The sequence below is a fragment of the Podarcis filfolensis genome (assembly GCF_964270895.1).
Source record: "Podarcis filfolensis genome assembly, chromosome: 12".
Taxonomy (NCBI): Eukaryota; Metazoa; Chordata; class Lepidosauria; order Squamata; family Lacertidae; genus Podarcis; species Podarcis filfolensis.
This window is the reverse complement of record NC_139614.1, coordinates 34,705,986-34,718,808: the sequence shown is the minus strand read 5'-3', so window position 1 is coordinate 34,718,808 and position 12,823 is coordinate 34,705,986. Positions and strand designations below refer to the sequence as shown.

The window sequence follows — 12,823 nt, the reverse complement described above, 5'->3', positions numbered from 1 at the left end:
AAGCAAACTTTTTGGCCTCCAGTACAATTGACCCTCCATGAGCCTGCCCCCATTTGTTTTCGAATTAAGGAGGGGGAAGAATCATGGGGCATATATCCAAACTGTCAAGATACATTGAAATTCATGTTTAATAGCTCTTGTTCTCTTACAGGAACATACAGTGACCAATCTCAGTGCTATAGGAGTGACACCAGTGCATGGCTAATAAACTAGAAAGGAAGCCTACCATGCAGCTTGGAATCAGAATTCTTATATTCTTAGCTTCCGGATGGAAGTTGGCTTCGACATTTATTGATTATAGTGATTATTATAGTAGTTATTTGCATTATTTTGTGTTGCTATATACAATGTATTCATTCTTTTTTGTGTTGCTATATACAATGTATTCATTCTTTAATTTCTGTATGTACTGCATGGTTCTCCAGTCCACGGCCCGCTTCCGGTGTCAAAAGAGTCGCTTATCTCGCTCGACAAAGCCATTGGTACTGATATATATGATTATGATTAAAATATAAAGAAAGAGGGCATGTGGGAGCCAGAAAGCCCTGGCAAAGGTTTGTAGTGCCACCTGGTGTCTTGCTGACCCAGTGACCAGCATGGTTGTGCCTTATCATGTATTAGAATTGTATTGACCTTAAAAGGAGTTGTGTTTCCTCTGGGCAGTGATGACCCTATATGGTGTGGGTGGGTTCAAGCCTTGGCCAGATGAGGTAACATGAGACACTGGCAAGCAGCCATGCGGCTGGAGAGAACAAAGGGTAATAAAGTGACCGGAGGAGAGGAGAAGATGTCTGAAAGAGCTGCTCCTCAGTCCAAGGAAAAATACTAGCTCTCTGCGTCTTTATTTTATGCTAAACAGCGCCACTTATGACGGCTGGTTTCCGACACAATAAGTCAGCAAATTAACCTCTGATTTCTTTTGTACACTGTAGCTATTACAACTCAAACTTCAGACATTGTCAAACGGGTAAAGACGGAAACGACGATTCACAGATGACATCACTTTCAGTGCAGGATTGTCAATAGCAAGTAGTATCTAAAATTTAATGCAGAGCCAATCTGTTGCCAACCTTGTGCTGTGAAAGGCACAACATTCTCACATGCTTCTCTATTAACACAGAAGGTAGGAAGTTGCCTTAAAAGGTAAAGGTAAAGGACCCCGGACAGTTCAGTCGCAGACGACTCTTGGGTTGTGGCGCTCACCTCGCTTTACAGGCCAAGGGAGCTGGTGTTTGTCTGCAGACAGTTTTTCCGGGTCATGTGGCCAGCATGACTAAGCCGCTTCTGGTGCAACAGAACACTGAAACCAGAGCAGCACACGGAAGTGCCGTTTACCTTCCCACTGGAGCGGTACCTATTTATCTACTTGCACTTTTACGTGCTTTTGAACTGCTAGGTTGGCAGGAGCTGGGACCAAGCAATGGGAGCTCACCCCTTCGTGGGGATTCGAACCATCAGCCTTCTGATTAGCAAGCCCAAGAGGCTCAGTGGTTTAGACCACAGCACCACCCACGTCCCATAGGAAGTTGCCTTATAACAAGCCAAATCACTGGTCTGCCTAGCTCAGTCTTGTGGCTGCTGACTACTAGTGACTCTCCAAGGTTTCCGGGAAGATTCTTTCTCAGACCAGCCTTGGGAACACTAGGAATTGAACTTGGGACCTCTTCCACACAAAGCATACCACTGAGCTAAAGCCCTTCCCTGGTAAATTTATATAAATTTATAGAGAGATAAGAGGGGGGAGGGAATTATTAATATTACAGACACAAGGCCTCTTTTTATTGTGCATTCCAGATGATTTGTGCTCATAATGCTGTAGGGACTGTGACACATGATGCTGCTTTCAAACGTTTGCAGCACTCACACTGCTTTGTTTCCAATTAGCACACATCCTATTGAAATCCCATACCCTTTTTCTTTTTTACCACAAATGTCCTGCTTCATTTCTGTCCCACTTCTCTTGTTCTATTGCAACTCCCAGCAACAATAATGTGGTAGCGCTGGGGAAGCACCACAGAAACAACTGAAGCAGAATGAAGCCACCACTCGTGCACAATTAGAGTGTCCATAACATGTTGGACCACATACCCAGAACACCAATCTGGAGGTGCCCCAAACAAATGATACACAGCGCAGAATGGAAAGTACCAGATAAATGAGATCCGTGCTCATTTTGATCGTGACCAGCTGCATAAGCAGAGCTCCATTATGATGGGGGTCTGCCAATACACATTTTGAATATACAAAAAAATAAAAACAGACAAAGCCATGTGGGGCAGTATTGTACATATTTATAGCTGTTTCCCAGTGTTCCTTTGAAACAAGAACATTATAATGGTACCTTGTTTTCAAATGAAAGCCATGATTCTGGACATCCTCCTGGAACAGAAGGGGCTGTAGGAGCAACTGTTGCATTGACTGAACTGTTGTGTCTTTCACATATGAAAGGATTGGGGTGGCCACAGTTTATATCATTCCAAAGTCCTAAACAAGAAAGAATAAGTGATCTGCCATAAAAGTTAAACCGTGCATTGCATTTAGGAATACCGTTCACCCTGTACAAACAAGATGCCTTATTATTTTTCCTGGAAATTTCATGTGCACAATGTGTTGCCACAAAAATAAAATGTCGGCAATCGGCAGACTACCCACCTGTCCTTCTGTAAATGACCACACAGTTTTCATCGTTGTTTGCAAAGTTGGGTTCATGCGGTGCCCAGGCTAAATACTGCACGGGGGTTCCGTCCATCCAGCTTAAAGACAAATTATTCTGTTATCTTGATTTGTTTTCAACATGGCTTAAGGTGCAAGGGAAATTCAAGGGTAATCTTTAGGGAGCGGGGAACCAATAGCAGCTTCGCAATGATGACTGCATCTTAAAAATCCAAGCTGTGGCTCTGAGAGCTGAACTAGATACGAAGGAAAAACACTGTGTTTGATGAAGATTCCTTGTCAAAGAAATATAAAGCAGGATTACGAAGTCCTGTGGAGGATGCTCAGGGGTTGGTGTGGATGTGAATCCCTCCTCTGCCTGCAACCTCTTCCCTATCTGCTTCTATCATAATTTGTATTTCAGTTCCACTAAGCAGCCCAAATATGACCTGGTTTGGAGTTTGAGGGCTGGGTGTCATTAGGAAGTGAATTCCATGTTAACTTCCTTTAGTCTGCCCATGGGTCAGCTTCACTGGATCAGTGGCAGACTTTGGACTTTAATATTTCAGTGGTGCCTTGTGCAATGCCAAAATTCACCACCCCTCCATTGTTCATAATTTTTGCTGCACCCCCTGCAGCTCCCTCTCCGCTTGATCATGCTCCCCTAAATCTGCCTCTGGCTGGAACTAGAACCTTAATTCTAGTATTCTAAAAAGAGAGGGAGAAGGACTTCCCTCTACCTTTTTTCTACATCATACATCATTTTATAAACCTTGATCTTGCACCCCCTCAATTCCATGCCCTTTTCAAAATTAGAAAGCCCTGCATGTTGTATCTGTGTTTGCACCATACATTTAAAGCACATGCAAAGCATATACCCCTAAACACAAAACTTTCAGTTTACCACTTGCACAGCTACCCTTCCCAGCTACAGTTCCCCAGGATGGGAATTGGGGAGAGGGTTACTTTAAATGTATACAGCATACACATTATATACATCCCCACTAAGTTGCTGCAGCCTTTTTCCAGCTCTGCAATATGTGTGTACGCACACAGATAAGTTACAGAACATACTGCATTGGGCTTGATTCTCTATATAGTACTATGCATATTTGTCTAGTATTAATAAATTGAGTCGCGTAATAAGCTCCAATGTTTTCTGTTTACTTACCTGACGTCTTTATCAAGGCTCAGTTTTAAGCCAATGTAGTAAGCGTTGGTCCAGTCGTTTTTTGAGATCTAAAGCATGAAGATGAAAATGCTATGTCTGAGGCAAACACTAAGTTTTTATACAACAAATGACCATTGTAAATGTAATCCCTTCAAAAACACATTGAGAATAACTAAAGTCCCTAGCTACCCAGTTAACTGGGCCTTCTGAAACTTATTTAAAACACTGAAAAGAAAAGAAATTTGTTATTCCAGGTCTCTTTCGATTACTGAATTAAACCCTGTGAAGGCCCCTAGGCAGTCGAAACCTCAGGGGGGGGCCTTGTAAAGTATCTCCTAATATGTTTTTGTTTTTTAGGGAGAAATCAAGCAAGCACCTTCACTGTTCTCTTTTCAGTGCATGCTAAAAACATTCTTGTTTAGACAAGCCTACCCAAATACTTAGAAAGCTAAGGAAATTTCAATCTGTTTTAAGTATTTAAACTTTTGTATGTTTGAAAGTACAGTTGTGAATTGTTCTTGATTTTACTGTTTTATCTTTCATAAACTGTTTTGAGGTTTCTTACAAATCAAGCGGTGCATGAATCTTACAAAATAAATAAATACATAAAATAAAATAAAATAAAATAAAATAAAATAAAATAAAAAGGTGTGTAATTTAAATGGCAAATTGCTGTTACTTGGGGATAACATCATGAAAGGGAACAAAAGGTATGCCAAATTTCTAGAGCCAAATTTCTAGAGCAAGTGTTTCACGAAATGAAATTTCTGAAAAGTCTTTTATAACAAAGAATGTTTACTACTCCGAAGTATTTATTTGAGGAAATAATAAACTAGCGCCTTACATATTTTGTTAAGAATCTTCTTTCAGTGTTGCTTTCAATGACTGCAAGATCTCCAAAGTTCTTCTTGCAAAACTCACGTCCTGTTTCCATAGGAGCAGTGTAAGTGCTGAAATAATACTGCTTGTCTCCATTGATGAGCCATCCATCACTGCTATATTGAAATTCTGCGAGAGAGGTGGTATGGATTAGGGGGGGGGGGCGTGCATCGCTAACCACCCCTACCTGGGTCACTTCCTGCATCAGATCTGGGCTTTGAATAAACTTCTTAAAGCAATAGGGCACAGTAGGGTAGAGCAACGAAGGGGTGTGTAAAAATTATCTGAGTAGGTCAGATCCATAGATGCCTGCCCCATCGCGTCTAGTTTTGGACTCTGAGCAACTGATGTGGGAGAAGCTGTGCTTGATAACCTTATTCCTGAAGTGCAGTTCTCAAAGAAATTGGAAACCTCCATCTGCCTGGGTGGGAATGGTAACACTCACTTAGCTTCAATCCCTAGTTATTGACATGACATGATTTCTTCAAAGGAAGCAATGCAAACTTACTTGGTAAAGGTGGTTCTGTTGGTTCAGGCTTTGGCTCTTCTCCTGGGGAGGGAAATGTGATCCACACATGCATTATCCTATTAAAACCAATAATTAAGCAATGCCTCGGGGTGATCAAGGCAGCAGGAGCCCCTGTGCTGGTGGAGTTTGGTGAAGAGGAAGTTCAACAATATCTTTTTAAAAAAATATATTCTTAGTTTTTAATTTAACTATTTGTACACATATTCCATTTGTTCTTCAAAACATGTTATCTTATTCACAAATGCAAATCAAAATAAATCAGTATTTCTTCACATGTGAGTTCCCTCCACCTCCTTGCAACTCCTTACTTCTTCCTTATCTTTTAACTGTGTTTTTTTCCCCTTAGTTCGCTTCTCTTACATAAAGTATACATTATCTATCTATTATTTACTTTGCAAAATTTAGTCAAAACACATCAAAGATTTTGTTTGAGAACAATGTTTTTCCAAGTACTCTTTGAAGCAGTCCCACTCCTTTTTAAACCTTTGGTTTGGTTGATTCCTGATCACCTCTGTCTTTTTTTGCTAATTCCAAATATTCGCACAATTTAATTTGCCATTCTTCCTTCGTTGGTGTCCTATCCCCCTTCCAATTTTTAGCAACCAGCATTCTCGCTGCTGTTGTAGCATATAATAACACCCTCCTCTTATCAATTGAGATATCAATTTTCAGAATGCTCAGAAGAAAGGCTTACGGTTTTCCCACAAATGTTTGTCTGAACATTTTTTTTAATTCATTGTAGACAATACCCCCCCCTTTTAAAATTTTATCACAACCCCACCACATATGGTACATTGTTCCTTCCACTTGCTTATACCCCCAGCATACATCTGAATTTGTTTTGTATATTTTGGCCAATTGGGAAGTTCAACAATATCATCCAGCAAGTTGAACTGGGGGTTAGAATTGCTCTGCCCAATTCCCACATTATTTCCAAGTGGTATTTTAATATTATTAAGTTGAATTTGGATTTCTGTGTCACTCATATTTCAAAAGGATCCCATTTTGTAACAAAAATAATAATAGAATGACTCTTCACAATGGATTTTGAATTTGACAAATGGTGCCAAAGAAAAAAATGGCATAACTTTTTTGTATAAAAAATTGAAGTTCACAGCGATCCCTGTGAAGGTGGCTACATAATATGTTCAGGCAGAGTGGGGAATTTGATAGGTTTGATAGATTGCATACAATAACTGAAAATGTGAAAACTGGTGATCATATTCTAAGGTAGTGGTCAAACTATTGGGTTTTATTCTTTTGCAACTTTTTTTAGCACATCCGCTTACACTTAATTCTCCCTAATGCATTCACCTTCCTCTAGTTTGGAACAGTGGTCTAAGGATGCTTCAAGGTGGTCTGTTTATTGAGATTTGTTTGAAAGGTAGGTTGGATGGCATTTGCTATTTCATGAGCATTTATTTGTTGGTTAAGGTTGCATCAAAGCAACCTTAACCAACGGAAGCAAAAAGCAAGTCATCTTGCTAGAGCTAAAATGGAAGTCTACGAAAGTTGATAGAATTTAAATCAAAATTTTGAATTTAGAGTTTGGCTTCTAACTCCGAAATTCAAGAGGATTCCAACAAAAGGGGGAAAGAAACTTTTGACTAGCTCAGCTGAGCAGGATTACCACCAGATATGCAACATGACCAATACCTTTTTTTTTTTAAAGGATTTCAGTACAATTAGGGCATTCCTTGGAGAAAAATTATCCAAAGGTTATTCACTAGCAATGTAACCAATATTTCTTTTGTCTCTGATCAATCAAGACTCAGGGCTGATTCCACTCGCTTTGCTGCCGACTGTATTTCAACTCTGCTGACGCCTGGTATGAAGTATTTATGGCAGCTTTCACACCATAAACAGCCACAGATTTATTATTGTCCACATCTCTGAGATATGTGTGTGTGTGTGTTGAATTAATCAGAATGCTGATTTGTTTTAAAAACATTTTTAGTATTTATTTATTTTTAAATACCGTAGTATCACAAGCAATCTTCTGGTGACGTTACAGCTTAATAAGGCAAGAAATCTTACCTTTTTTAATCTGACAAATCCAGTTGTACAAGTCCTCACAGTGTATATCATTCCAGCGCATCCGATAATTTGCATTCAACTCTCCACAGTGCTCAATTTCATTGTAGTTATTGGGTTCTCCATACTCCCAGTTTGTATATCCAAGCTGAGGAGAAATAAGTTCATTACATTGCTTGTCTGAAAATAAGGTGGATTCATTTTAATGAAGGGTGCCTTCACACAGCAGGTTATTGCATACTCAGCACTGATCAGGCATGCAAATTCTTTCGCAGTGTCCACACTGCATTGTCCTCATCAAAATGCCATCTACAGCCTAGGACTCTCGTACCTATGGGACCGCCTCTCCTGGTATGCCCCACAGAGGACCTTACAGTCTGCAAATAATAACATCTTGAAGGTCCCGGGCCTCAAGGAGATTAGACTGGCCTCGACCAGGGCCAAGGACTTTTCAGTCGTGGCCCCAGCCTGGTGGAACACTCTGTCACAAGAGACCAGGGCCCTGCGGGATCTGACATCTTTCCGCAGGGCCTTTGGTCAGGGTTCAGTTTGACTCCCCTTTCCCCCATAAGAACTTGCATGAAAGTGGCCTCCCAACTTTTTGCACAAGTTCATATAACTTCAGCACAAACAGCAGGGCCTGGTGAGCATTGAAAGTCTAGGATGATTCTAGGATGTATTTTAATTGATTGCTTGATTTTATCTTGATGTGTTACATAATTGATGTTAGCTGCTCTGAGCCTGGTTTTGGCTGGGGAGGGTGGGGTATAAATTTATTTATTTATTTATTTATTTGTTGTTATTGTTATTATTATTATCTCCCCCCATTTTAATATGTATTTACAGTGCAGGGGGTTACACAACAGATGGAAATGTTAAATCCAGATGAAGTAGGAAATTAATATGGGATGGCATTTGTACAGATGATGCAATGTAAACGCTGTGCAGAACCTGCACAACATAAGCAGCACTAAGTCTGCAATAAAGTGCCATGTAAAAATGCCCATTATTATTATTAATTACCCCACCCATCTGGCTGAGTTGCCCCAGCTCTCTGGGCATCTTCCAACACATAAAAACACAATAAAACATCAAACAATAAAAACTTTCCGATAACGGGCTGCCTTCAGATGTCTTCTAAAAGTTGTATAGTTGTTTATCTCCTTGGCTGGATTTATACTCACTCTTTAAGCATTCTAGAATGATGCTTTTGATATCATTCTAAAACATAAATACATCCTACTCTTCCTTTTCTACAAGGTCTACCCACTTATTTCACACGGGGAGAACTCTCAGTGTCCTCTGGTGTGTCAACTTAATAATGCATTGTTGATGTCTTAAAATAACATTGTATGGCTATATGATTATCATAATTATCCTTAAAAACCACAAGTATAGATGAGTCCCTTGACATCTAATGGCAGGGCATTCTACAGGGCGGGGGCCACTACCAATAAGGCCCTCTGCCTAGTTCCCTGTAACTCCTTGCAAACTTCTCCTAATGGAACTGCCAAAAGGCCCTTGGAGCTGTATCTCAGTGTCCGCGCTGGTGGGGGATGGAGACACTCCTTTGGGCATTTAGCATTTTGCAGTATTTGGTTTCAAAACTTTATTTTTAGCATAATTTTCAGGCTCTGTATGTTCATTTGCTTCTCTTGGTTTTTGGCACGTAAGTAGTAAAATTGGAACCACAATATTTTAAAAACAGTGCAAGTCACTCACTGGAGAGCCATCACTCCACGAAAATCCTTCAGTTGGACTTTGTAAATTTAAGCCTAGCCAGAAATGTGAAGAGCTGAATCCTTGGTCCCTAAGATATCACACAAACATAAGGAGACTTGGGTAAATAGACATGTTGCTTTATGAAATCACTTTTAAACTAACCCAACTATGTTAGCTTGTAATTGTAATGCTTAGTTTCCAACTAAGCTTCTTGGCTTGTCTTTGAAATAAGATTCACTTTATGCAGCTCAGTATTCCGCCTCAAAGACCATCTGCTTATTACGACATACGTTATTTGTCACAGAGTGTGTTGTTTGCTATTTTTCCAATAGTCAAGTCGTCTACTGGTCTTATTTCTGTCAGACCAATACATTTCCCATCTGAGGCAGAACCACAAATATTTCCCCTTGCCTGCTCTCTGCCCAAATCGAGGTGCATAATGCCCAAGATGAGTCACGTTGTTTAGACACCTTGATGCAGAAAATCCCACAAACACAAATCTCCCCTCCTTGACTAAAATCTACAGTTATAGTTACATTGAATAACTAACAATTCACCCAATGGCACCCAAAATCAGCTGATTGGAAGGACTTCCCTCATTTGTGGATTCACACAAAACGGTACTGCACAAGGGACTAAATGGCCATTTCCATCTTCTTATATGTAACATCCACACCATGGATGCACTCTTCTGACTCTTTAATAGTCATGGCTTCACCGCAAAGAATCCTGGGAACAGTAGTTTACTCCCCACAGGACTACAACCATCAGCATCCTTAGCAAACTGCATTTCCCAGGATTCTTGGGGGGGGGAGCCACGACTGTTAAAGTGGTACAAGAGTGCTTTAAATGTGGGTGTGAAATAGCTATGATAACATGGATAAATCAATTTACTCACGACAAATAGCGCTGCAGTGAACGTTCCTCTTGTGAGCTACTAATGGAGGCCAGCTCACCTCCCATGGCTCTACAAAAACTCTGAGAATCCGCCCACGATTTTTTATCATCACTCCTCATGAAAGCCTAATGATGATATATTATTTTACAGTTAGGCACAATAAGATCTGCACATGACAAAAGTAAGAAACATTGCTTCATAATAAGGGAAGTTATAAATTATGTTCATTATAACAAAATAAATGTAATATAATTTAGATATTTTCAGTTCAGCTCAGCCAGTGCTTTTCTTCTAGAAAAAAAATGGTGATGGAACTGTGTACCCTTGAGTACCCTCAGAAAAAGAACCACTGAGTTCAGCTAACGTATTGTTATCATCATCTCTCTTAAACCAAGTCAGATGATTGGTTCACCTAGCCTATTATTATCTATTCCAGCTGGCTGCTGCTTTCCAAGACCTCAGACAAGTCTCTTTCCCTCTAACCCTTTTTCAACAGAGAGGCTGGCGATGGAAGCTAGAACCTTGTGCATGCAGAACAGATGCTCTATCATCAAGTTATCTATGGTACTTCAGCTATATCTGGAGTGAGAAAGGAGGACCACCTGTGTTACTGAGCTAGTCCAAACTTCACTTGCAATTTCTCAGGTATTTTCCCTCCAAATTGTATCCAAGCTTTTGCTCTATACGTTCTTTAATAGCCCCATGGCAAAGTTGCCAGGCACAACCTTTCGTTAGGGAAACTACAGGTGCTGTGTATATCCGTAAATGAACACAATTGTTACAAAATGGCAATAAGCCTTCAGTGACCTCTTTCCTAAGTGCTGTATCTCTGGACTCTCCCACTGCTTGGAAAAGTGGGAAGAACATAAGGATGAGGGAACACAACATGTTTTTAACAAACATTTCCTGTGCTAACTACAAAGACAAATAGATGTAAACAAACGGCAGTACATATTTGGTAAGATTCATTAAAAAAAACTTGCAATTGAATGTCATACTTTGAAGCACAAGTTCCTACTGTCACTTGGACTCCAGCCGTCAGCGCATCTGGGGGCAGCAGTTGTCGTTGGTATCGGCGGAGGAGTCACTCCATCAGCAAAGCGCTTGCAGAGGAATTTTGCCTTTGTCTCACATTTCAGAAGATCCCATAAGCCACCTGTGATTCCAGTCCTCATGGCAACACAGCCTGCTTTTCTCCCTTCGTGGGACATGAAGAGAGACACACAGGGCCATGTAATTGACACAAAAAAGAAAAGGGAAAAACACATCCATTGCCAATTAGCAACTTAACCCCTAGATTTGTTTTAGCATAAAATCTCAAGGGTTGAAAAAAACAACAACAAATTGTACAACCAACACAGCTTTTTTCTTGAGATCTGTGCTGGAGGGGTTGCTCAGAGGTGCCCAGCTGTGGAGATCCTGGTTTGGTGGCTCCAGTTGTGGGACCCTGCATTTTAAGAGATTTGGCAGGCCTCATTCCTTGCAATCTTTGAGAAGTGTTCGATGTATATTGAGGGTCTTGCATGAGCCTCTTGGATTTCAATTTTAATGTGGTTTCATTGTTTTATTTCGACAGATTAAATATAGAATTATTATTATTACAATTGCTGTTATTCATTATTACTATTATCATTAGCCACAATTCATGAGCCAATCCCAGGGTAGGCTACAACTATTTAAAATTCAGAATTTGTAATGCTGTAATTTTAAATATAGTTGTAAGCTACTTCGTAGAGAAAAAAATCTCAAAGAACAGGGAATAAATTTATGAAAAAAATAAATTCCTTTTTTTCTATACTGCAACAAAGCTGAGGTTTAAGCAAGGGGGTTTCAAAAGTAATACATTTTCAGATCTAACCAGGTCTGCAAAAACTTGACAAAGCAACTTACTTATACCTTGAGCAAGCAGAATGGAAAGTTTAAATGGGGCAAGGTAAGTGCCAAAGAAGAAATATTTCATCATATATTTATTTGTTCTTATATCTGTGAGCAGTTCTGTCTACAAAACAAACAGAACATTCTGTGTAATAAGGAGAGTAGTCAGAATTTTGCCTTTCTGTGGAAAATCCAGGATTTCACAGTATCTCTATAGAATTGGTCTACATACCAGGCATTTCAACATTCCAGTGGGTGTATTCAACAGTTTCCCCACTGGTCCACATGAATGTTCCTCTTTCTTGTATGTCAGAAAGACCAATCCAGAAATATTGTTCTGGCCTGAGCCCAATCAGACTAGTAAAATACGCTTGTTCGTATCTGCAGAAAAGGAATAAAAGGCAAAAGTAGCATTTCATTTCTATGAAATGTTTTGTGACGAAACCCCTGCAAATGTAGCCATGAAGTAGCATGGGCTTGTATATCCATCTACTGTACAATTAAAAGTGTTGGCTCCACTGAGATGGCACATTCATCCCTATGGGAATAAAATAATGTCTTTTTCAGGAAGGAAATATTACAGCACCCAAGAAGGTTCAAGGGACCAGAGGAGGACATGTTCAGACATTGCAGAATTAATGTTCAGAAATAAGTCTGGATCCTGGGGGCATGCTCTGCCTTAAGCCTCTGTATGCTAACCATCTAAGCCTACAGGGCTTGGATCCTAAATTTCCATTTATGAATTGAAGATTTCAGATTTATGGAATGGGCCTTTCCCACATATCCTTTCCCTTTGAAGCCCCCCACCCCATACCCCTTAAAAATATTCTCCTGGGGGTTAGGGAACAGAACTGAATGTGTTGTGGGGGCAGGGGTCCTATGGAAGAGGGAATTGGCAGAAATTACAAGAATTTTAAATCATCATCATCATCATAATTTATTATTTGTACCCCGCGCATCTGGCTGGGTTTCCCCAATCCAAGGTATGGATTCTCTAAGTTTGAAATCAAATGTGCAAGTTGTATATCATCAACTTCCTAAGTAAAACAACGTAACAATATCA

General features: G+C 40.0%; 1 protein-coding gene across 1 annotated transcript in view; it reads right to left on the bottom strand.

Annotated features, from left to right (window-relative positions):
- Positions 1–12,823, bottom strand: part of LOC310745932 (macrophage mannose receptor 1-like) — a 48,577-nt gene that overhangs the window by 16,682 nt on the left and 19,072 nt on the right. Inside the window, exons 11-20 of the mRNA XM_083579241.1 lie at positions 11,993–12,141; positions 10,884–11,083; positions 9,886–10,010; positions 8,988–9,075; positions 7,269–7,413; positions 5,211–5,252; positions 4,668–4,831; positions 3,824–3,891; positions 2,653–2,753; positions 2,342–2,484 (exon numbers count right to left, since the gene is read on the bottom strand). Coding sequence (XP_083435367.1) covers positions 2,342–2,484; positions 2,653–2,753; positions 3,824–3,891; positions 4,668–4,831; positions 5,211–5,252; positions 7,269–7,413; positions 8,988–9,075; positions 9,886–10,010; positions 10,884–11,083; positions 11,993–12,141 — 1,225 coding nt within the window. The remainder of the gene's footprint in view (positions 1–2,341; positions 2,485–2,652; positions 2,754–3,823; positions 3,892–4,667; positions 4,832–5,210; positions 5,253–7,268; positions 7,414–8,987; positions 9,076–9,885; positions 10,011–10,883; positions 11,084–11,992; positions 12,142–12,823) is intronic.